At 41.1% G+C, this 23254-nt stretch overlaps 3 protein-coding genes across 3 annotated transcripts; 1 reads left to right on the top strand and 2 right to left on the bottom strand.

The window, feature by feature from the left end:
• Positions 1-514: 514 nt before the first annotated feature.
• Positions 515-3612, bottom strand: LOC103444185 (probable serine/threonine-protein kinase PBL7). The gene is made up of 6 exons (XM_008383105.4): positions 2674-3612; positions 2330-2587; positions 2071-2243; positions 1875-1954; positions 1647-1794; positions 515-1118 (listed from the first exon to the last, which is right to left on the bottom strand). The coding sequence occupies exons 1-6, from the start codon at positions 3248-3250 to the stop codon at positions 765-767; spliced, it is 1590 nt and encodes a 529-aa protein (XP_008381327.3). The 5' UTR covers positions 3251-3612; the 3' UTR covers positions 515-764.
• A 3228-nt stretch (positions 3613-6840) lies between these two features.
• On the top strand, positions 6841-18616 carry LOC103444184 (uridine 5'-monophosphate synthase). Its single transcript, XM_029108581.2, has 6 exons — positions 6841-7783; positions 16847-16930; positions 17448-17530; positions 17618-17705; positions 17808-18062; positions 18254-18616. The coding sequence occupies exons 1-6, from the start codon at positions 6977-6979 to the stop codon at positions 18389-18391; spliced, it is 1455 nt and encodes a 484-aa protein (XP_028964414.2). The 5' UTR covers positions 6841-6976; the 3' UTR covers positions 18392-18616.
• A 758-nt stretch (positions 18617-19374) lies between these two features.
• LOC103444183 (pentatricopeptide repeat-containing protein At1g77360, mitochondrial-like) lies at positions 19375-21489 on the bottom strand. Its single transcript, XM_008383102.4, has one exon. It carries the CDS (start codon positions 21168-21170, stop codon positions 19563-19565), a length of 1608 nt encoding a protein of 535 aa, XP_008381324.3. The 5' UTR covers positions 21171-21489; the 3' UTR covers positions 19375-19562.
• Positions 21490-23254: the final 1765 nt, after the last annotated feature.

The raw sequence follows: 23254 nt of genomic DNA, 5'->3' as shown, positions 1-23254 counted from the left end.
CATTTTTTTTTTAAATTGAAAACTGAAATCTTGTTTGTTTAAAAAAAATGAAAACTAAAAATAAAAATGTAAAAACTTAAGGCTTTTTCAATTTTTGTTATTGAAAACTAAAAACTGAAAGTAGTTACCAAAGTTTTTCGTTCTTGTTATTGAAGACTGAAAACTAAAAGTTATTATAAAACAAAATTTTAGTTTTTGTCTTTTTACTGAAAACTAAAAGTAATTACTAAACAAGATTTCAGTTTTTGCCTTTTTGGTATTGAAAACTGAAACTAATCTTGTTTAATGTGGGAAAATTTTCTTACGAAATCTCTCTAGCAAACATGAGCTGCCAGCAAGTGTTGTCCTTATCCCAATGTGAGAAAGCATTACAAATTCATACGCTTAATGGAGCAAGAACTTATTTATTTTTTACAGATATACAATAACAGGTGAGGAAATAAATTAATATTGAACTTTCCGTTCACGAATTTCGAACTTGATACCTCTCACTTCAAAACGGAGAGAAACACCGTTAGATCTAGATCGTAGTATTAAATGGTAATCAAACGAGAACTTTAAACTAAAACAAAATGTGTTACAATTTTCCCGGTTAGAATAGCTAAATAGGGACAGGTACATGGAAGATATACACATCAGACTCCTATTCCTATCTACAATATCTACGCTCAGTACTCACTTCTAGCAAACCACTCTGTTCAAACTTCAAACAAACAACAACAAATCTAAGAACCGAAAAATCAAGATAATTTATCTGCAACGAATCAACGCCCGTAAAGATGATCATCATCTTCAAACTCGGAAACTCCTAACATAGCCAAAGCCAGGTGACTCTTCATCTCGCTATTCGTTTGTTGTAATTGAGAATAACAATCAATCGACAATCCATTCCCCAGAAAACTAGGCCTCTTCCTCTTGGAGACGCTAGGTTCTTCTTCGCCTTTCAGTATTGCCATTATCTCACAAATGCTTGGCCTCCGGGATTCTTCACTCGTTACGCAGGCAGCTGCAGCTTCAATCATCCGTGCTATTTGATTTGAATTTCTCGAAGTGCATTTTATTCGTGGATCAAGCAGCTCCTCGATAGCTCCTCTCCCTTTACACAAGAGGGGCTTTGCCTGATGAAAAATGGAAGTGGCACATTTGTGAGCTATAACTTATAGCAACCAATTCCAAAATCTATCGTACACCACAAACATTTTTCATATTTTAAACGAGAAGTTTTGATGACTTCCATTGAAACACCATACGGAAGGTTTACTGAATGATTCAAGAAATTTGACTTTCAGAAAGTTATTTGGTTGGTAGACAAACCCTTGCTAAGAAAAGTTTCTATCCGATGGAGTAAGTAGCCGAATTGAATAAACGAGCGTTTTGAAAATAGTTCATACTAAAGTTTTAAAGAGACGTGGGTTAGGCCAATTGGCCTGAATAGTGTTCCCCCCTGGGGCGGCGACTCACCCGAGTTTGAATCACTCTCCCCATAAATCAGAGTAGTTTAGAATATCGCCGTGTCAAAGAAGAATAAGCTATTAAAGGAAAATAAACTATGTCCAGCATGAGAAGCAATCAAGGGCCCATCAATTCACCATCAAATATTAAAAAAGGAGGTAAAGGCAAAAAAGGAAGGTAGTAAGATGACCTACCCAGAGAACCAAGTTTTCTTCTCCTTGTGGCCTTCTTGCTTCAATTGGCTTCCTTCCGGTTATCAATTCCAGCAAGACCACCCCAAAAGCATACACATCGGTTTTATCCGATATTTTCCCATGCTGGAAGTACTCAGGAGCCAAGTAACTGCACATGCCATTTTAATTCGCGCAATGAATAAAAATTGAACACAAGCAACGGGAGTTTAAGTTTTCTCAAGATCGTACCCAAATGTTCCTTTGACAGTTTTGCAAAGGAAGGGAACGGAAGGTGCGGAAGTCCAAGTGGCTAATCCAAAATCACATAACTGCAAGCAATAAATCAATCAAATTACTTGTATAGTGTATAGAGTAAAATCTAATTCCATTGAAAACAGTTTAAATTCAAACCAGAATGAGATCCATAAAATTGCTCTCCATTTACCTTGGCGGTTTTCTTGGACGAAAGGAGAATGTTTGAGGGTTTGATATCTCTGTGAACAATACATCGTTCGGTTCCATTATGCAGATACGCAATTGCCTCAGCAATTCCAATGGCAACTTTGTGCCTTACAAACCAAGGAAGTGATGCAGAGCCCTTACCTCCCCTCGTTTTCTCTGCAAATGAGCGTGTCGTAAATCAGTCAAAACTCACCAAACTTGAAACAAAGTTCGATTCAAAAGACCGAAACAAGAGAACTCACCGTGCAAATGACGCTCCAAGCTTCCCCCGGAGACATACTTGTAAACCAAAAACAAGCCCTCCTCTGGATCAATGCAAAACCCCACAAGAGGTGTCACATTTGGGTTGTGAAGAGAGCTAGAAATCATCAACTCTCTACAAAATGCCTTAGCAGACTCTTTATCTTCCTTGTCCAGTCGCTTGATCGCCACTGCAGTTCTGAAAATCCCAACTCTGCCCCTAAATACACAGCTCAAAGCTCCCCTCCCCAAAACTCTACCTGCCCAAAACAACAAATTCCATTAAAATTTCACACAGAAAAAATGATCAAATTTTGATTCAAACAAAACAATCCCATTTCATTACCTTTCGAAAAATTGCGAGTGGCAGCAAGAATTTCACCGTAGCTAAATCTGATCAAAGTGTGAGCCATTGGGGAAATGCTCCTCTCCAACGACTCAAATCGCCTCCACTTGACCTCTTTAGCTTTGGATTCAGACATCCCATTTCCCAAATTCACCATTAGAACCGTTGCAGCGGCGGAGGAGCTCATGTTCATGGAATCCAGCTCCACCTGAGAGCAGAAGGTGAATCTGAAGGAGGAGTTAACCGAATGGGGATCGGCATTTTCCAACTCCGCCCCACACCCGCCGGACTCCGCCAGCAGCCACGCTTTGTTGTGCTCTAAATTTATCTTCTTCTTCTTGTTGCTGTCGTCATCAACTGGGGTCTTCTGGTTGCTCTTTTTCTGGCGAGGTGGGAGAAAACAGGACAAGCCAAACTCCCTCAACATTTTCTTCACAAGGGTTTTGATTCTGTGGTCATTGTAGTCACAGTAGTGGTGATCTGTGGCTACAGAGGAGGAAGTGTAGAGAGGAAGAGGAGGAGGAAGGGCATTGCGTGGCTCTCTGCAGTTGGTGAAGGTGCCTTGGGAGTTACCCATCTTGATGCAGATCTCAATGACTAAAAAGCACACAACCCCAGAAACAAGAGAGAGAGAGAGAGAGACCCAAAGAAAAGAGAACAATAAAAAAGTGAAAGCTGCTTTGCTTGAAGGGTGGGAGAGAATTTCCCAATGAATGTGGGGTTGGAGAGAGAGATGGGCTATCTGAGACAGCAATGTGTGTGTGTGTGTGTGTGTGTGTATGTATATGTGAGAAAGAAAGAAAGACTGACTACTGACTGAGAGGAGGAGGAAGGAGAGTGGGTGTTTGTATGGTTATGGGGTCGGTTGCTTACTTTTGGTTGAATTTGGGATTATTTTTTCATTTACCAAGAAAACAAAAGGCAATTATTTTAAGTGGTGGGAGGAGGGGGGAAGAGAAAGCCTGAGTTGATCCCAGAAATGAGAGAGATTCTTCCTGTTTGCCCTGATGTGGACAGCCAGAACCACTCCAGAATAATTTGGATTTGGACTTGGGAGATAGACATTAAGGGATAAACTCGTATTTTTCATCGCAGTTTAAGCATCCGCTCCTGTTTAGTAGAAAATTTTCTAACCCGTATTCAAGCTACTACTCTACGTATCGTAAAATAATTAAAGAGACACGTAATAATATATTATTTTCTTTAATTGTATTATGACATATGTGTGTAGTCTGATTTGAATCATTTTCATACACAATTCGGGACTAAGTAAATAACTATTGAACTTTTTTTTAATTAATAATATATTTTTAATAATGAGCTAATCATAAAAATTGGTACTGAACTCTATAACATGATAAGTTGAAATTAAGACTTATGCTATAAAACGTAGTTTAGATTGATTAGATTTTAACTAATAAAACCTACAAGGTGAAATTGAACCAAACCAAACTACTATTGGGTGGTGTGGTTCGATTTGTTTTGGCCAGTTTGGGATTTCATTCAGTTTTGAACAATTAACAAACCTATATGTTTTGGTTTAATTTTGCGAACCTTTTGATTTCTGAATTTTCAAGACTCGAAATTGAACCAAACCATGAATTACCCTTGAAGTTGATCATTGTACGCAGTTTGGCCAGTTTGATGCTCACCTCTAACAATGATAATAGGTACTTATCAAGACAATAATTAGTACACCTACTTTATAATTAAGATTTGGAGCATGACAAAATCACTGCTAATCATGGAAAAGTAATTAGAGTAATTATGGAATTTTGTAGAACACCTAAATCAAGTGAAGAATTAAGAGACAAGGAACTTGAGAGGGTCAATGAGTAGGAAATGATGATATGATTTGGGAATTTAGAATTTACAAAAGAAAAAAAATTAAACAAATGAAGATTATATAAATGATTGCACCAAAGAAAAAGAGTTTGTAGGTTGGTAACCTCCCAAAATTACAATCCAACAGCCGACAACCCAACTTAGCCCAAACTTCGTCAGAGACTTGGGCTTCTGTTTTTTTTGGGGGGGGGGGGGAGGCATAAATATAATGTTACAGCCCATCCTAAAAATAAGAGTATTTTAATTCACGAAGATGGAAAATGATCAAAATGCCGGTCTAAATTCAGCTCACATTCTCTATACTTGGTGAATTCTGCTTCATAATGATAGGAAGAGCCGACATCGAATAATAAAAAAACAACGTCGTTATGAACGCTTGATTGCCACAAGCCAGTTATCCTTGTGGTAACTTTCCTGACACCTCTAACTTCAAATTTCAAAGGTTTGAAGCATCGATAGGCCACGCTTTCACGTTCCAAAAGGAGAATATGTTGATTTCAGTTGACATTTTGGGTCGTGACACTAATGACCTATCAAATTAGGATTTTCTCGTAGCACTCTACGACACGAACGTTAAGCGGAACGAAATTTGGATAACGACGAAGATTTTATGAAAATATGAAGTTCAAGGGTGTTTTAGTAAATTGACATTTAGATATTTTCTTGACCTTTGTCTCATTATGTTTGGGTTTTTGGTCCAGCGGGATCCACCCACAATCTTCTGTCTGCAAACGCTCTCATATCTTCCTCTCTTTTCTTTTTCTATTCTCTCTACTCTTTTGCGCACTCTGTTCTGTTCTCACATTCACTTTCTTCTGTTTTAATTAATTTTTATTTTTATTTATTTTGCACCTCACTTTCACACTGCAATGTTACAATGTGAAAACTGACACCAGTTTTTAGTGATGAAATATTTATTGAAAATAAACATCACAAATTTTTAATCAAATCTCAAATCATGAGCATGTTTGTTATATGCTAACATTGTCTGATGACCCAAAAAATAACTATCCAAGGCAGATTATTATTAGTTGGCGGGATATATATAAATTGAAGGTTGAGTCATTAGTAATTAGCATTGCAATTAAGTGGTATTCATTTATATTTACAAATAAGAGGTTTTATGTTCGACTTTCTTAAATGAAAAGGACCTTAGATCAAGGTTCTTAAAAACGCTAGGCACTAGTCGGGTGGCAGGCTAAGGCCTAGCGCCTAGGCCGATTTAGGTAAATTTCTTGTATATCTTGTAAATAAGTGCATATTGACACCTAAAAAAAAACTATACTTGTATGGATAATAAAATAATGATAAAATGTAAATTAGGTACACTATTTCCATAAGCATTGGATGAACTTGTAGTAAATCCATCATTTGCAAATTAGATACACCATTTTCATAAGTATACCACCATGAAACCAAAAAAGAAAAAAGCACGCAATTAATAAAAAATAAATAAATAAAAAACTCCTAGGACCGCCTAGTCCGCCTAGCCGCCCGGCCCGCCTAGCCGCCCGGCCCGCCGTCTAGGACGTTTTTTAGAACACTGCCTTAGATAACAAAATTTTAATAAAAAATACTTAATGAACTTTTATTAGTAAAAAGGACAAAAAACAAGAAAGCGGTGACAACATTGTATTATATTAAATTTTAATTGTTGTGACAATATTGTGATTAAGTTAAAATTTGATGGCACCATCGACTGTTTTTTCATAAATTTTCGGCTACTACTTCTTCATAAATTATCCACATTTTCTCAAACCTAAAAACAATTATCGTACAATCTCTATTATATACTTTTTAAAAATAATTGGACTTTTAAATAATTATATTCTACTTTGCACTGCAGCCAAGTAAAAACTATGTTATTATGAAGAATCAGTTTTCTGTAATTTATGAAAAAATGATTTTCGATAATTTATGAATAAATATGGCGATAATTTGTGAAGAAACAGATGTTAACAAACTTTACCTTAATTATGATTCTGTCATCAAACGCAAAAATTCAATATAAGTCAACTGAATTTTTAAACAATTTTTTTTTTTGTAAAACGTTAAAGTTACTAGATTAGATGTTATATTAGGGAGCCGGGTTTTGAACATAGTGTGCAAGAGCAACACTTCTCATTACCCATTACCACAACATTTTGTATTTATAATTAAAAAAATTAATTACATTTCAGGAGTTGCTGAAATGCTTTTTTGAATCTTCTCGACCTTGTGAAGAGATGAAATCATCAGCTGATTTTTTTTTTAAAAAGAAGAAAAAAAATTAATTAAGTGTTTTTAAATAAAAAAAAAGTTTGTAAAACCTTTTTGCCTTTTTCATTTTGCTTTAATCACATTTCAGCATCTTCTCTATTTATTCCGTACGCAAAAGCCACTGCGTGCGCTCGCTGCTCACTCTCTCCACGAACTCTCCTTCTTCTCTTCCCAATCCGCCGCCACCGTCTTATCAAAAATGGCATCTTTGCCGTCCACCGAGTCCCTCATCCTCCAACTCCACGACATCTCCGCCGTCAAGTTCGGCAACTTCAAACTCAAATCCGGCATCTCCTCCCCAATCTACATAGACCTCCGCCTCATCGTATCTTACCCCACCCTCCTCAGCCAAATTTCCCAAACCCTAATCGCCACCGTCCCCTGCTCCACGCGCTACGACCTCATCTGTGGCGTCCCCTACACCGCCCTCCCAATCGCCACCTGCATCAGCACGTCCAATGACCTCCCCATGCTCATGCGCCGCAAGGAGGTCAAGGACTACGGCACCGCCAAGGCCATCGAAGGCGTCTTCAAGCCAGACCAAGTCTGCCTCATAATCGAGGACTTGGTTACTAGCGGCGGATCGGTTTTGGAGACGGCTGCGCCCCTACGCGCCGCCGGTCTGAAGGTCGAAGACGCTGTTGTACTGATCGACCGGGAACAGGGCGGGAGGGAGAATTTGGAGGAGAATGGGATTCGACTGCACTCGCTGTTTCGGTTGAGCGAGATGGTGAGGGTGTTGAAGGAGAAGGGGAAGGTCGGGGAGGAGACGGAGTTGATTGTTTTGAAGTTTTTGGAGGAGAATCGGAAGGTGGCGGCGCCGCCGGTTGTGCCGAACAGTGTGGAGAAAGTGAAGGTTAGGGGTTTGGCGCTGGAGGAGAGAGCGAAGGTGTCAAAGAATCCGACGGGGAAGAGGCTTTTTGAGGTGATGGTGCAGAAGCAGAGCAATCTATGTGTGGCTGCCGATGTTGCGACTGCCAAGGAGTTGCTCGACATAGCTGAGAAGGTGAGATTTTCTTGGATTTTCTCGGAATCTTTTAATTTTCCCGGAAAATATATGAAAGCACTGTAATTTAACTGTATTGTTGGAGCCAAGTGTTATAAATATACACGTGGGTGTTACCAAGAAGTTGGACTAGGAACTGCCATGTAGGAAGCTACACTATGTCCATGTGCAAGCTTAAACCTTTGCAGGGTTGGAGTTAGACAAATGGTTTCATGATCCGGATGAGGTTAATTTTTCACGATTCGGATATAGATTTTCTAATATACTCCGGAGCCAAACTTTTTTTTACCGTTAGATCTTGGTCAAATTCGACTGTTAGATCTTCGGTCGAAGATACAATGACTAAGATTGAACGGTTTAACACCTGCACTATAGGATATATTTCAGAGCAGCATAGAATTTTTTGATAAAAATTCGAAATTAACTTATTGTGCCACTGTTGGTTGTGATATTCTGGTAATATGATATTCTAAATTTCTAACTGGGTTTTTTGTTGTTGTACTATTTTATTTAAATATGTATTTGTTGCTAAACTCCGCCTATGTCTTACATGGCTGGTCCCAAGCCAGGATAAAGGAGGAGGGGGAGGGCGTCAGGTAGTCGACAGCTGGCACTCCATGATCACGTCGAATCCTTATGAAAATGAATCCAGAACAAAATCGCGCTAAAGCTAGGGTGTCACCCGTAAGTGGCGTGCTGTGTGGCCTGAGCACAGTGATAAGTGAGCAAGGGTCGCTGTATCTCCATCGGCACCCGGATGCAGTGTTAAATGAGCAAGGGGGCCATAGAAACTTCTTTTCGAACGACTCCACTCAAAGTTGTTTGGGAGCATATGCTCCTATCAACTTTACCCGGGACACACAAAAGAAGTACTTTGATCCTATTAGACGGGGGAGGGTGAAGAAGCTAGGACAGAAGGGTAGAGTTCAAGAGAGCAAAATGCGTTTAGGAACGTGGAATATAGGAACCTTAACGGGAAAATCTATGGAAGTAGTGGAAGTTATGGTGAGGAGAAGGATAAATATTATGTGCCTACAAGAAACTAAGTGGGTTGGTAGTAAGGCAAAGGATCTAGAAAACTCAGGGTTTAAACTTTGGTATTCGGGCACAAATAGAACGAGAAACGGTGTTGGCATCATCGTGGACAAGACCTTGGTACAAGATGTTGTAGATGTCAAGAGGGTAGGAGATAGAATCATGGCAATCAAGATTGTAATAGGACAAGAACTTATCAATGTGATTAGTGCGTACGCACCTCAAGTACGGTTGGATACGAGTTCGAAGGAGAAATTTTGGGAAGATCTTGGAGACTTGGTGCAAGGAATTGCTCAGACGGAGAAGTTATTTATAGGAGGAGATTTAAATGGACACGTGGGCAGGGAGACAGGCAACTATGGAGGTTTTCATGGTGGCCATGGTTTTGGGGAGAGAAACGAGGATGGGGAAGCTATCTTGGATTTTGCAATGGCATATGATCTCTTGTTAGCCAACACCTTCTTTAAGAAGAGAGAAGAACATGTGATCACCTACAAGAGTGGGTCGTCAAAAACACAAATAGATTTTCTTCTAATGAGGAAAGGGGATCGTATAACTTGTAAGGATTGCAAAGTTATACCAGGAGAGAACGTGGCTAATCAACATCGCTTGTTGGTGATGGATGTACATATCAAAAGAGTAAGACAAAAGAACAAGACTTGGAAGTGCTCAAGGACTAGATGGTGGAATCTAAAAGAAGAAAAACAAGCAATTTTCAAAGAGAAGGTAATCACCCAATGTGTGTGGGATAGAGAGGGGGAAGCTAGCCAAATGTGGGATTCCATGGCTAGTTGTATCCGAAAAGTAGCAAAAGAGGTATTAGGAGAGTCCAAGGGCTTTGCCCCACACCAAAAGGAATCTTGGTGGTGGAATGAGGAGGTACAAACGAAGGTGAAGGCTAAGAAGGAATGTTGTAAAGCCTTATACAAGGAGAGGACCGATGAAAATGGTGAAAGGTATAGAAAAGCGAAGCAAGAGGTGAAGAAAGCTGTCAGAGAAGCTAAGTTAGCGGCTTACGACGATATGTATAAACGACTAGATACCAAAGAAGGAGAGTTGGATATCTATAAACTATCTAGAGCAAGGGAAAAGAAGACAAGGGACCTAAACCAAGTGAGGTGCATCAAGGATGAGGATGGAAAGGTTCTTGCTACAGAGAACGCGGTTAAAGACAGATGGAGAGGTTATTTTCATAATCTTTTCAATGAAGGACATGAAATGAGTGCTTCTTTAGGGGAGTTGAGTAACTCAGAAGAGTGTAGAAACTACTCTTTTTATCGTCGAATCCGGAAGGAAGAAGTGGTTGTAGCTTTGAAGAAGATGAAGCATAAAAAAGCAATAGGCCCAGACGATATACCAATCGAAGTGTGGAAACTTTTGGGAGAGACAGGTATAACATGGCTCACTGACCTTTTCAATAGGATTTTGAAAACGAAGAAGATGCCAAATGAGTGGCGAACGAGCACTTTGGTGCCTATCTACAAGAATAAGGGCGACGTACAAAATTGCATGAACTATAGGGGTATTAAGCTAATGAGTCATACAATGAAGCTCTGGGAGAGAGTCATTGAGCATAGATTGAGGCAAGAGACACGGGTTTCGGACAACCAATTCGGGTTCATGCCAGGGCGCTCAACCATGGAGGCAATCTATCTCTTACGAAGATTGATGGAAAGATATAGAGATGGGAAAAAGGATTTACACATGGTCTTTATAGATTTGGAAAAAGCGTATGATAGGGTCCCAAGAGACATTCTTTGGAGGATTTTAGAGAAGAAAGGAGTACGAGTAGCATATATCCAAGCTATAAAGGATATGTATGAAGGAGCAAAGACTGCCGTAAGAACTCATGAAGGACAAACCGAAAGCTTTCCCATAACTGTAGGATTACATCAAGGCTCATCCTTAAGTCCTTACCTTTTTGCGTTGGTAATGGATGAGTTAACAGGACATATTCAAGATGATATTCCTTGGTGTATGCTTTTCGCAGACGATATAGTGTTGATAGATGAAACTCAGGAAGGGGTAAATGCAAAGCTTAACCTTTGGAGAGAAGTGTTGGAATCTAAAGGTCTTCGCCTAAGCCGATCAAAGACAGAATATATGGAGTGCAAGTTCAGTGCAAATGGAGGCCAAAACGAGTTAGGGGTGAGGATCGGAGATCAAGAAATACCAAAGAGCGACCGTTTTCGTTACCTAGGATCTATCTTGCAAAAGAACGGAGAATTAGATGGAGATCTCAACCATAGAATACAAGCTGGATGGATGAAGTGGAAGAGTGCATCCGGCGTGTTGTGTGACCGCCGTATGCCACTGAAGCTCAAGGGAAAATTTTATAGGACGGCAATAAGGCCGGCGATGCTGTATGGCACAGAATGTTGGGCGGTGAAACATCAACACGTACACAAAATGGGTGTAGCGGAGATGAGGATGCTTCGTTGGATGTGTGGGCACACGAGAAAGGATAAGATTAGGAATGAGGATATCCGGGGTAAAGTAGGAGTAGCCGAAATTGAAGGAAAGATGAGAGAAAATCGGTTACGGTGGTTTGGACATGTGCAAAGAAGGCCTACTGACGCTCCGATTAGAAGATGCGACTATGGGACAGAGGTTCAGGGCCGAAGGGGTAGAGGAAGACCTAGGAAAACTTTGGAAGAGACTCTAAGAAAAGACTTAGAGTACTTGGATCTAACGAAGGACATAACACAAGATCGAGCACAATGGCGTTCTAAGATTCATATAGCCGATCCCACTCAGTGACTTGGATTTTCCAAGTCTCCAACTGAGAAGTTTTCCTCACTCGGGAAATTAAGGGAACACTACCCCAACCTACATGCTCCACTCAGAAAGCTTCAACATACAAGCTTCAACAAAAGAAAATTCAAAGAACTTAGCGAAGAAGGCTTTGGTGTATTTAACACAATACGTTGAAATGAAGGAAAGCTTATTTATTGATATCCCCGATAAGCTACAAATATGTACATATACATGAGTCAAAATAAACACACAAGAGGGAGCCTTCACAAAGGTTGCTTAGGAGAAGTCTCAGCAGTCGGTAGAGCCCCAGAAAGAGAAGGCACCGGAGGGGGATCATTTGGAGCCTCAGTACTGGACAGAACCCTAGAAGGAGGAGGCATCAGAGGTTGATCATTTGGAGCTTCATTACGCGGTACAGCCCCAGAAGACGAAGGCAATAAATGCCTTTGGAACAAACCCACAAATCTCTGATGATCAAGTAAAACCTGACCATCAGTTTCCTTCATCTGGTCAAGCTTCCTCTTCATGTTTGTAGCATAGTCATGTGCGAGCCGGTGCAACTGTTTATTCTCATGCTGGAGCCCTCTAATCTCCTGTTTGAGACTCATCACTTCAGCCGCCAATGATTCAACTTGGCGGGTTCGAGCAAATAGGCGTTGGGCCATATTAGACACAGAACCTGCACACTGAACACTGAGAGCCAGCGAATCCTTAACAGCTAACTCATCAGACCGTTTGGAAAGTAGTCTGTTATCTTTGGGAGTGAGAAGGTTCCTGGCCACCACCGCAGCGGTCATATCATTCTTCATCACGGAATCCCCAACGGTAAGAGGACCAGTAGGGGAGACGAAGGATGGGCGCCATATGTTGTCTGGAGAAGGCGGGGCTGCCTCTTCAACAAGGTTCAAGTCAAAACGACGGTCGGAGGGGCCAGACATTTTCAAAGGTGTTGAAGAGAGAAGAGGTCGGACAAATCAAGATCTTAGAAGTGCAAGAATGAAGCTTCTACTGGTGGAGATTCAAGTGTGCTTTAGAACTTAATGCCAGCCCCTATAAAAATCTGCACTCGACGGAGCTTCAGAAATCGAAGAGGCGCCTGCTCAGAAATCGAAGAGGCGTTTGCTTTCTCAAAAGCTGAGCTGCTTAGAGATCACGAGGGTTGATCTCAGAAATCGAAGAGGCTTTTGCTTTCTCAAAAGTTGGGCTGCTCAAAGACCACGAAGGCCGATCTCAGAAATCGAAGAGGCGCTCGCTTTCTCAAAAGCTGGGCTCCCCAGAGACCACGAGGGCCGATCTCAGAAATCGAAGAGGCACCTACTTTTCCAGCCTTGTCAGCACCTGTCACACGCACACTCAGCTTTGCGGAAATTATGGGCATTCTGTCGAAGACTTCTGGGGAAGTAGAAAACACATGAATCTTACTGTTCAATCACCCACTTCCCACACGCAACAATAGCCCATGGGTACCACAGATAACTTTGCCAAAGTTCTCTGCCAAAGTTGAGCACGTGAAGTTTGCAGCTCCCACTACATCGCTCTGACCAAGAAGGGTAAAAGAATAGCAAAGAAACAGCACTAACAAAGTTTAGACCCATAAATTTTGAAGGTTTAGCTACCATATTATTACCCACAAGGGTAAAGGAACAGTACCACTGCTGGATAATTGGAAAGTCCCTGTGTGTCAACCTCTGTGCTTCGTGGCAAGGTAGACTAGCAAACATGCCCAATCTTTACTCACATTCGAGAAAACACTCCCAATAAGATTGCTTGCTCCAAAATCGAAGAGGCACCGTCCTCCGAATCTCGAGAGCCAAACTCCCAACATGACTACTTTATTAAAAATCGAAGAGAGGGTAAAGGAACAGTACCATTGCTGGATAATTGGAAAGTCCCTGTGGGTCAACCTCTGTGCTTCGTGGCAAGGTAGACTAGCAAACATGCCCAACCTTTACTCACATTCGAGAAAACACTCCCAACAAGATTGCTTGCTCCAAAATCGAAGAGGCACCGCCTTCCGAATCTCGAGAGCCAGACTCCCAACATGATTACTTTCTCAAAAATCGAAGAGACACTGCTCCCCGAATCTTCGAGAGCCAGACCCCCAGCATGATTGCTTTCTCAAAAATCGATGAGGCATCGTTCTCCGAATCAATCGAAGAGGCGCTCGCTTTCTCAAAAGCTGGGCTGCTCAGAGACCACGAGGGCCGATCTCAGAAATCGAAGAGGCACCTACTTTTCTAGCCTTGTCAGCACCTGTCACACGCACACTCAGCTTTGCAGAAATTATGGGCATTCTGTCGAAGATTTCTGGTGAAGTAGAAAGCACATGAATCTTACTGTTCAATTACCCACTTCCCACACGCAACAATAGCTCATGGGTACCACAGATAACTTTGCCAAAGTTCTCTGCCAAAGTTGAGCACGTGAAGCTTGCAGCTCCCACTACATCGCTCTGACCAAGAAAGGTAAAAGAATAGCAAAGAAACAGCACTAACAAAGTTTAGACACATAAATTTTGAAGGTCTAGCTACCATATTATTACCCACAAGGGTAAAGGAACAGTACCACTGCTGGATAATTGGAAAGTCCCTGTGTGTCAACCTCTGTGCTTCGTGGCAAGGTAGACTAGCAAACATGCCCAACCTTTACTCACATTCGAGAAAACTCCCAACAAGATTGCTTGCTCCAAAATCGAAGAGGCACCGTCCTCCGAATCTCGAGAGCCAGACTCCCAACATGACTACTTTCTCAAAATCGAAGAGAGGGTAAAGGAACAGTACCATTGCTGGATAATTGGAAAGTCCCTGTGTGTCAACCTTTGTGCTTCGTGGCAAGGTAGACTAGTAAACATGCCCAACCTTTACTCAAATTCGAGACAACACTCCCAACAAGATTGCTTGCTCCAAAATCGAAGAGGCACCGCCCTCCGAATCTCGAGAGCCAGACTCCCAACATGATTACTTCCTTAAAAATCGAAGAGACACTGCTCTCCGAATCTCGAGAGCCAGACCCCCAGCATGATTGCTTTCTCAAAAATCGAAGAGGCATCGTTCTCCGAATCTCGAGAGCCAGATACCACAGACCACTTTTTCAAAGTGCTCTGACAGAGTTAAAACATGTGAAACTGACAGCTCCCACTACCGTGCTATGACCAAGCAGGGTAAAGGAATAGCATTACTACTTGTTGTTAGGGAGACGCCTATATATGTCGACCTCCCTCCCCAACGGACAGGCAGACCTGCAAAAATGCTCAACCCTTCATCATATCTGAGAGGGCACTCCCAACGAAGCCTTTCGAAATATTCAGCTTTCTTTCCCCCCGATAATACCTCTGCAAACAAGCTATACTAGAGCAAGAATATCTCATATCATTAGGGTTAAAAGCAAGAGTATCCCATATCATGCTTTTTCCCTGTCTTTTCCTTTGGCCTTGTTTTTACCTGCAAGACAAGGAGAAAGAGAGCAATCAGTCAGCACTTGGAATCAAGCTTCCAGCCAGGAACTGACTGCCTGGAACCCCTTACCTGATTACTTACCTGACATTGCTCTCGAGTACTCATCTTCAACATCTTATGTTTCCAGGGAAGATTCTGCATCTGCTTGAGGAACAGATAGGGCAAGTGCGAAGGATACAAGGAAGCATGTGGAGACAAGCGTAACAGCACACGTGCCGATACATCCATTACTCTGTCAAAAGCAAAAGTATCCCATATCAGCAGGGTGGAACGTACTCTAGATTTGATGGACTTGTTTTGACCCTCAAATTCTTCAGTCGGCCTTATACTCTGGAGGAAACCAGAAAACCCTCCAGCTCAGTTCAAGAATAAGCCTGTGGAAAGTTACTTCTTCAAAAGCAAAAGTATCTCGTATCATCTCTTCTCATTTTTCTTCTCTTTATCCTTCATGCTGTTGCAAGATGGGGAGAAGGTGAACAATCAGTCGGAGCTCTGATTGCTTACCTTGTCTGTCACCTCTTTCAGCAGACCCCCTAGCTCGGCGACTTGGGGGACTCCTACTACATGGTTTGTATCGCGCTTGACCAAGCCTGAAACTACAAGTAAGCTTCAAGTGAAATTGATACATTACCTTGTGCATCTCCACCAGTTAAAGATACCACCCCTGGATGGAGGAAAAGTACTTCCAGAGAAGATGCCACATCTACCTATGAGACAGATAAGGCAAGTCAAGACGACACCACACTCCGATACTTAGAAGTTTCGTGATTACGAGATCATTCTCCCACAATATTTCCTAATGTCATTTGTACTAAATCATTCACTTGTACTCACTAAAGGAGAGCTTGAACCTATGTACTTGTGTAAACCCTTCACAATTAATGAGAACTCTTCTATTCCGTGGACGTAGCCAATCTGGGTGAACCACGTACATCTTGTGTTTGCTTTCCTATCTCTATCCATTTATATACTTATCCACACTAATGACCGGAGCAATCTAGCGAAGATCACAAAAAGCGACCGTTTTCGCTACCTAGGATCTATCTTGCAAGAGAACGGAGAATTAGATGGAAATCTCAACCATAGAATACGAGCTGGATGGATGAAGTGTAAGAGCGCATCCGGCGTGTTGTGTGACCGTCGTAGGCCACTGAAGCTCAAGGGAAAATTTTATAGGACGGCAATAAGGCCAACGATGTTGTATGGCACAGAATGTTGGGCGGTGAAGCATCAACACGTACACAAAATGGGTGTAGCGGAGATGAGGATGCTTCGTGGGATGTGTGGGCACACGAGAAAGGATAAGATTGGGAATGAGGATATCCGAGGTAAAGTAGGAGTAGCCGAAATTGTAGGAAAGATGAGAGAAAATCGCCTCCGGTGATTTGGACATGTGCAAAGAAGGCCGACTGACGCTCCGGTTCGAAGATGTGACTACGGGACAGAGGTTCAGGGCCGAAGGGGTAGAGGAAGACCTAGGAAAACTTTGGAAGAGACTCTAAGAAAAGACTTAGAGTACTTGGATCTAACGGATGACATGACACAAAACCGAGCGCAATGGCGTTCTAGGATTCATATAGCCGACCCCACTTAGTGGGAAAAGGCTTTGTTGTTGTTGTTGTTGTTGTTGATGTATTTGTTGCTAGATTTGTAAATGCACTTTTGACAGTAGTATGTAGACAAAGGCAGGTGCCTTGTAAATTTGAACAATCTGTGATGAGAGAGGGAAGTGAATTGAATAAGAAAAGAACGGGGATAGTTGAATATCTATTGTTGTGATGGTCACTGATTCTATGATGTAAACATTTTAATGCAGGTTGGGCCGGAGATTTGTTTACTCAAAACCCATGTTGATATATTGCCTGACTTCACCCCGGATTTTGGCTCTAAACTTCGCTCGGTATGTTTCTAAACATTTTTTCTTCATGTTTTGTAATGCAACTTGATATTAATCATGATTTATGGCTGCTGGTTCATGTAGATTTTATAATTTCTTGATGGCATTGATGTGAATGTTGCTGCAGATGGAGATAGTAACTTGTTAACAGATGTTCTTAATTGCTGCTTGAGTTTTAGGTAGATCGAGCAAGCTTCCGGAAAACCGCTTGATCTTTCCTTACGAACATCTGAGTCAATAGTGTTCCCCCTTGGTATTACTTGCCTGAATGGATTGCTAAATCCATTTTAAGCCTGCATTTTCAAAGCCATGGCTTTAATTCAAAAGAAATATAATGTCATGCACTAATAAATAATTGCACTGATTATTCATATTATTATCAGTGGTGGAACCTAGTAATTGTCAAGTCATAGCTTTCTTCTGAGCAGGACTGTATTCAATTTATATAGTTTCAAATATGTTTTGGTTGATTGAAAGCAATTGTCAAGTTATAGCTGATACGTGCCTTATCCAATTGAAGATTGCAGATAAACATAATTTCCTAATTTTCGAAGATCGCAAGTTCGCAGACATTGGTAACACAGTAACAATGCAGTATGAAGGGTGAGGCTCAGGCTCAGCTTTTTTTCTTCTTATTTTTCTGTATGTTAGTATCATTTCCCTTAGCTTATCAGTTTTTTCTGTTTGCAGAGGTATATTCCGTATACTGGACTGGGCTGATATTGTCAACTGTCATATAATCTCTGGTCCCGGGATAGTTGATGGACTAAAGTTGAAGGTTTGCGACTTTGGATTGATGGCTCGCTCTGCATAAATTTTTGCTCAGATGAATTAATTTTTCCTAAGTGTTTACTACTTGTGTACTCTCTCTCTCTTGTAGGGTTTGCCACTTGGTAGGGGGCTGTTGCTCCTTGCCGAAATGAGCTCAGCCGGTAACTTTGCAAAGGGAGATTACACAGCTGCCGCAGTGAAGATAGCAGAGGAGCATTCTGACTTTGTGATTGGCTTCATTTCAGTTAACCCAGCATCATGGCCGGGGGCACCAGTAAATCCAGCTTTCATCCAGGCAACTCCTGGAGTGAAAATGGTAACCGGTGGTGATGCTCTTGGCCAGCAATATAACACTCCAAACTCCGTAAGTTTACTATATACTACACTACTTGTGTATCAGTTTGGCAACCATAACTTGAGAGATTTGATGCTCATACCGTTGTTTGAGGCTGCTCAAAGGGGCATTTACATCACTTGTCTATATTTCGACCTGCATTTGTTATGACTATACTATTTTATGAGCCAGCGTTGTGACCAAAACATATTGTGTTTCAGGTGATCTACGATAGAGGTAGTGACATCATAATTGTGGGTCGTGGAATTATAAAAGCCGCAAACCCTGCGGAGGTGGCTCATGAATACCGTCGTCAAGGCTGGGATGCATATTTGGCTAAATGCAGCAACAGCAGCTGAGATATTTGTATTAGGCTGCCTCCCTTGTTTCAGTTATGCTTACATTATTTTCTAATTACCCGAGGAGTGAGTGAAGCATGATTCACATGAATGTGTGGTTTTGTGAAACCAGAGGATGTGAGGTTTGTGGTATTAATGTCTCTGTGTGCCTTTATTGGCACCCAACTTTAAAGCAAGGCTTAATGGAAATAACTTGAAGAGTGCAAAGCAAATATAAAAGACAAATCAGAACATTTACAGTGCACTTGGACGAGTGAGTTTAAGAACACTAACTACAACGAATTAGTGGAGTTTCTTATGTGGCTACCTATTAGCACAATTTTAAATAAAGAATTTGAAGTTGATCATTTACGTAGGGATCAATCTGTATGCTGATCGTTTATGTAATGTTTCCTCGAGGAGAAGTGCTAAGGGGACTCTCTCTCATTGTCTCTCTGCCAACTCACAGTTTAATGTCAATTCTTGCGCCAACATTATATGACATTGTGCTAAAAACATCTTCACAGTTTAACCTCAATTCTCGTGCCAACATTATAAAACATTGTGCCAAAAACATGAACTAACAGAGTCCATGGAGACTCCCCCTTAGCATTCTCTTCCTCATAACTCTTATTACCATACAATTTGGAAACAACACCTATATAAACAGAATTTAATGTTGGGATATATGCCCCACAAATTCCACCCTTTTTCCTCATAAAATTTATAAATTTTTCTATTTATGACTCTAACCAAGGATATTAATATCTTTCATATAATAATCTTGAGTTTTATCCACATTCCAAGTTTATTTTCTCCATTTGAAGAGACGCCGTTAACAGTCCACATATATTGAGCACAGATTAACATAATTTGAGGGTTCTGTTTGGAAAGGATACACACACACACACACACACATCAAATTTTCCTCACCATGCCTAGAGATATAAAGTATAGATGGATAAATTTTCACCAAATTATATAACCAACAATGCCATTGCATCTGAAGTAGAAGTCTAAATAGAATAGATGGCCAAACTGATAATTACATTCACATGAAAAGAAGTAATATCCTCGTTATGAAAAATGGCTCTCTGAAATTACATCTATCAGTTGACACAGCATAGATGGAATAGGAAAACTAGTGCAACCATGTAGCAAACATGTATGATTCCAAGTATTTCGAACCTACCTATCGAGCTTTCCACTTTCTCAAAAGCTCATTGTACACGTATTCCTTCCTTGCTCGGAAGAGGTCCTGTTTCAGTTTTGACAATGTCGAAAAGTCCAACTTCATTCCTCTTGCAATCATATCCTCCGCGTACTTAACAGCTTCTGGGACCCTATTCAAATCGCGGAGCCCTACAACCAACAAATTCCCTGTATCCTCCAAGCCAGAATGGTAATTCTCTATCATGCACTTCCAAACTTTTATAGCAAAGTAAGGGTCCCCAAAATCCAGGAAAATCCTTACTGCTATGTCACAATTAGCAAGCTCTGGAACACACTCATTTTTAACCATCTCTGTAAACAATGCCGAAGCCTCCTTCAACTTCCTATCCTTGATTAAAAGCTTAAACACCATGTTATATGTTTGTGAATTCGGGAATGCCCCATTGTACACCATCTCATCGAACATCCTTTTTGCTAAATCAACATTGCCATCACGACAATGTAAAGAAATCACCAAATTATACATACTCGTATCAGGTTGGCATCCAATTCTCCCTACCATTGCCTGCCAGAGAGTGTCTGCTCCCCTAGAATCGCACTTCTTGACACACTCATCCAGCGCAAGCCTGAAAAAACTGATCCCCGGATAACACCTCCTATTTTTTAAGGTCTCAAAGACCTTCACCGCCTCACGGATCCCGTCAGGTCCCTTAAGCAAAGTATTCAAGAATGAATCATAAGCCGGAACATTGTTGGGGTCCCAACCGATTTCAATCACCATCTCAGAAAAGACCTGCCTAGCACAATCCACATTGCCTTCATTTTCCAAACCCTCCAACAAAATGGCATAGGTGTCAGGGTCCGGCCTAATCTTAACCTTGGCGACACGCAAAAACTCAACGGCATCGGCGGTCTTGCCATCTCTGCAAATTGCACTCAAAAGCGAATTCAAGGCCACAATGTCCCTAGGACAACCATATTGGCTCATACACTCAAAAGTCGAAATAGCCTCTTTGACACGATTGGCAACTACATAGCTACTAAAAACAGAAGCAAAAGTGGCCAAAGAGAGTAACCTTTCTTTCGCCATGGCACTGATGGCATCCCACATTGCATCAAAGAAGCAATTCTTGCCCAAAAGATCAACAAGCAAGTTCCAAGCATAGGGGCTGTGAACGTCATTGAGCTGGCGACCGGCCCACCGGAAAAACTTCACTGACGGGCCCGGGAACCCGTAGGACAGTTTGAGCACCTCTTCAACATCTTCTTGGGTCACTCTAACACCGGTCTCCTCCAACCGTTCCTCAACAGAAAGGGTGTGGGTTTTGGCCAATATTTCGCAGAGAAGTCCGATTTTCGGAGGCAGATTCGGAGTGTCGAGGTACGAGGCGAAGGTTGGGCGCTTTGCTACTGGGGTTTGGGTATGTGGGTCCGCCGGCAAAAGAGCTACGGCTGAAGAATTGAGCGTTTTGCGAATTGGGGTTGGGGAATTGGGGGTTCTGTGAGTTGGGTTGGAGGAAGACTGCAGTTTCTTGGCGGGTTGACGTTTATGGTGAATTGGGTTGGCAGAAGAGGGATTGTTGGGAGGTGGGTAGCCATGGCGGCGTTTTTTGCTGGGTCTGGGCATATGAATATTTGTAAGATGAACCCAAAGGAGAGGATTTTACGGAGCTTCGAGAACCCTAGATTGGCTCCTGAAAACAGACACCGGTGGGCGGTGGTGGAGCGGAGGACGGTGTCCCTTCGGATCAGAAAATCGACGGGAAGAAGAAGAGAAGGGAGAAAGGCTCCTTAAATCGGATTCTCATGTGCGCAAGAATCAATTTTACCTGTGTATTTCATTTTGGTATTTTGTAAATAATTTTAGGTTTTGCATTTGGGTGCTTTTATTTTGATTTTTCTTCGGGTTCTGTTATTTTGATTTTCTTCGGTGAGCATCATTGCCGACTTTCTTTTTCTGTAAAAAGTTTTTCAAAATATATTATTTGAGCTTTTTTATTTTACACAAACGATATTAAGACGGTGAAATTTGAATTCAAAGATTTCAAATGAGATATAAGACGTTATTAACCACTTGAGCTGATCAATCTTTTATATTTGATTTCAAGATACTAAAACAATTGGCATGGTCTAGTTCGTTTCATTTTAATCCACAAACCGAAACCCAAATCAAATAATTAATCTGTATGGTTTGGTTTTAATTTGACCAATCCGTTCTATTCAATTTGGACTTGAAACTCATTTAAATTTTGTTTGTTGAATTCGTGACATGAGAAACTCAAGCCTAATACTCAACTCATATATTAATTCATCAATGAACTCAAATAGATACCCCCAAAAAAATGCAATTACGAGAGCCTGAGGGACGAGGGATGTTGTGATTTTCACTTTATTTTATTTTTTTTACACTCTTTTGATTAGTTAATAATTTTTTTAGAGTATTTGTGGAATAAAATGCCGTGTTGAATTGTCATCCTATATAATTACATAAAAAAACTATTAATAAATTGAACGAGTGTGTGAAGCAAAATGTGATGAGTGAAAATAATCATTCCAAAAAAATCAGTTGTACATTGTTGATGCACAAAATCATCGAGGACTTCGGTACAACAAAAAATGTTAAGTTTGTGACCTTCACTAGATTGCTCCGGTCACTAGTGTGAATAAGTATGTAAATGGATAGGGACAGGGAAGCAAACACAAGATGTACGTGGTTCACCCAGATTGGTTACGTCCACGGAGTAGAGGAGTTCTCATTAATTGTGAAGGGTTAACACAAGTACATAGGTTCAAGCTCTCCTTTAGTGAGTACTAGTGAATGATTTAGTACAAATGACATTAGGAAATATTGTGAGAGAATGATCTTTATTTATAGAAGAGAGTTTCTAGTTTCATTCTAACATTGACACGTATCGTGTTGTGATTGTCTTTTGATGTTGACACGTGTTGCGCTATGATTGGCTTCTGATGTCGACACGTGTCGTGCTGTGATTAGCCTTCTGGTTGTTGGGAAACTCTTCTGGGTCCTTGACGGTATAACGTTGACTGGTGCTCAGTAATTTCAGGATTGGTCAAGTATGGTACAAACAGTGTTCCCCTAAGTTCCCGAGTGAGGGAAGCTCCTCGGTTGGGGACTTGCAAGATCCAAGCCATTGAGTAATCACGAAACTTCTAAGTACCGAAGTGTGGTATCATTTTCACTTGCCTTATCTGTCTTATACGTAGATATGACATCTTCTCTGGAAGTACTTTTCCTCCATCCAGGGGTGGTATCTTTAATCGATGAAAATGCACAAGGTAATATATCAATTTCACTTGAAGCTTACTTGTAGTTTCGGGCTTGGTCAAGTATGATACAAAACCCTATAGTAGGAGTCCCCCAAGTCGCCGAGCTAGGAGATTTGCCGAAAGAGGTAACAGACAAGGTAAGCAATCAGACTTCCAAGCAAGCAACCTAGATTGGAGGTTCGACTTCGGCTTCCGGTTGATTGTTCTCCTTCTCCTTGTGTTGTAAACAGTAACAAGGATAAGGAGAAGCAAATGGAGAAGAGATGATATGAGATACTTTTGCTTTTGAAGAAGTAACTTTCCACAGGCTTATTCTTGAACTGGGCTGGGTTTTCTGGTTTCCTCCAGAGTATAAAGTCGACTCAAGAATTTGAGGGTCAAAACAAGTCCATTAAATCAAGAGTGCGTTCGACCTTGATGATA

This window comes from Malus domestica, chromosome 09, assembly GCF_042453785.1.
Source record: "Malus domestica chromosome 09, GDT2T_hap1".
NCBI classification, from domain to species: domain Eukaryota; kingdom Viridiplantae; phylum Streptophyta; class Magnoliopsida; order Rosales; family Rosaceae; genus Malus; species Malus domestica.
Note: the sequence above shows the minus strand (reverse complement) of the source record. Positions and strands in the feature narration are given on the sequence as shown.